A 1,241-nucleotide genomic window follows, 5' to 3' on the forward strand; every position below is an offset into this window, starting at 1 on the left:
TCTCAGCCCGACATCTCAAGCTGTCTGGCAAAATGAGATGTAATTATAAGCAAGGTAATGGGAAGAAACATTTTACTAAGACAGGTGTTCAAGAAATACAAAACCATGCAAAGAAGGTGATGATGCTGGAGTTATGTGAACCAAGCAGCATCCTCCTCCCCTCTTCCCTTCCCTCAGGTGAATGACAATGACAACGTACGTTTAACAGGATCTCGGGTAAGAGGTTCCCGGGTAGTCTTGCGTAAACTTTGGGACACTATGGAAAAAATAAGAGAACATAACTAAAAACAAAAAGAGAAACATGGGAATGATGGCTGAAACGCACAAGAGTCCACTGACAAAAAAAAACAACCTAACAAACAAAATCACTCCTTAGGTTTGATCTCTCCAACAAAACCAAAATGAACATATTAACATAAGATCTATTTTTGCAAGAAGTTAACATTTGAGAATGCCGGATATCTTGTCTCTGATAATACGTATATCCAAGTAACAACAGGTTTCTTAACAGAAGAGGATTTCTTGCTCCTTCTTTTGTGCCAAATATCCCCAATTCCCTTCGATGCATTTTTTCACAAAAACTCCATTTATTTCACTCATTCACAGAACAGCATGTGGCTCTCAGCTCTGGCTGTTTGCTGAGACTTATACTCTCTATTTATTCTTGTCCACCCATCTAACTGATCTTCAGCCTTTGCTTTCTTCATACATTATTCTGTCACCTATCCCCTCTAAAATCAGGTATAGCTAGCCTTATCTAATACCTCTCTGTTGGGAGCATCTACATTTTGCAAAACCCTCAGCGAAGTGTGTGCCACCCAGGACACCTCCATCCAACCTGGACAGGTGCCCACTGCTCGCTCCCAGACCAAACTGATCAAAGGGAGAGAGTGTTAGGGGAAGGGATGGCAGTACTGGGGTGAGGTGGAGAGATAATTTGAATCTCTTGAAGTAAATTCATCACTGCTAATAATTAAAACCAAATAAATTTCTTATTACCAAAAAATATACATGATATTTCAGAAAATGAATCCACCCAGGGAAAGGGAGAAAAAAGTTGCAAATCTGCCAGGAAACCTCTCCCAGCCGCTAAACCAGTCAGAATCACTGTAACAAAAGGCCTTTGTTCCAAAGGCTGCAGGCAACAGAATTCTCCATTGTGTTCGCAATACCTGACCTAATTGACTGCTTTGTTTGAAACTGAAGAAGGGAGTCATTTGAGCCAGAAGCTGCAATCATCC

General features: G+C 40.9%; 1 protein-coding gene across 3 annotated transcripts in view; it reads right to left on the reverse strand.

Moving 5' to 3' along the window:
• The window catches only part of APP (amyloid beta (A4) precursor protein), a 312,122-nt gene that overhangs the window by 110,503 nt on the left and 200,378 nt on the right, over positions 1-1,241 (reverse strand). The window contains exon 8 of one of the 3 annotated variants that reach the window (XM_011998309.1): positions 200-256. The exons of the other annotated variants lie outside the window; for them this stretch is intronic. Coding sequence (XP_011853699.1) covers positions 200-256 — 57 coding nt within the window. The remainder of the gene's footprint in view (positions 1-199; positions 257-1,241) is intronic. 3 annotated transcript variants of the gene reach the window in all.

Source organism: Mandrillus leucophaeus, unplaced genomic scaffold, assembly GCF_000951045.1.
Source record: "Mandrillus leucophaeus isolate KB7577 unplaced genomic scaffold, Mleu.le_1.0 Scaffold567, whole genome shotgun sequence".
In the NCBI taxonomy this organism is placed as follows: Eukaryota; Metazoa; Chordata; class Mammalia; order Primates; family Cercopithecidae; genus Mandrillus; species Mandrillus leucophaeus.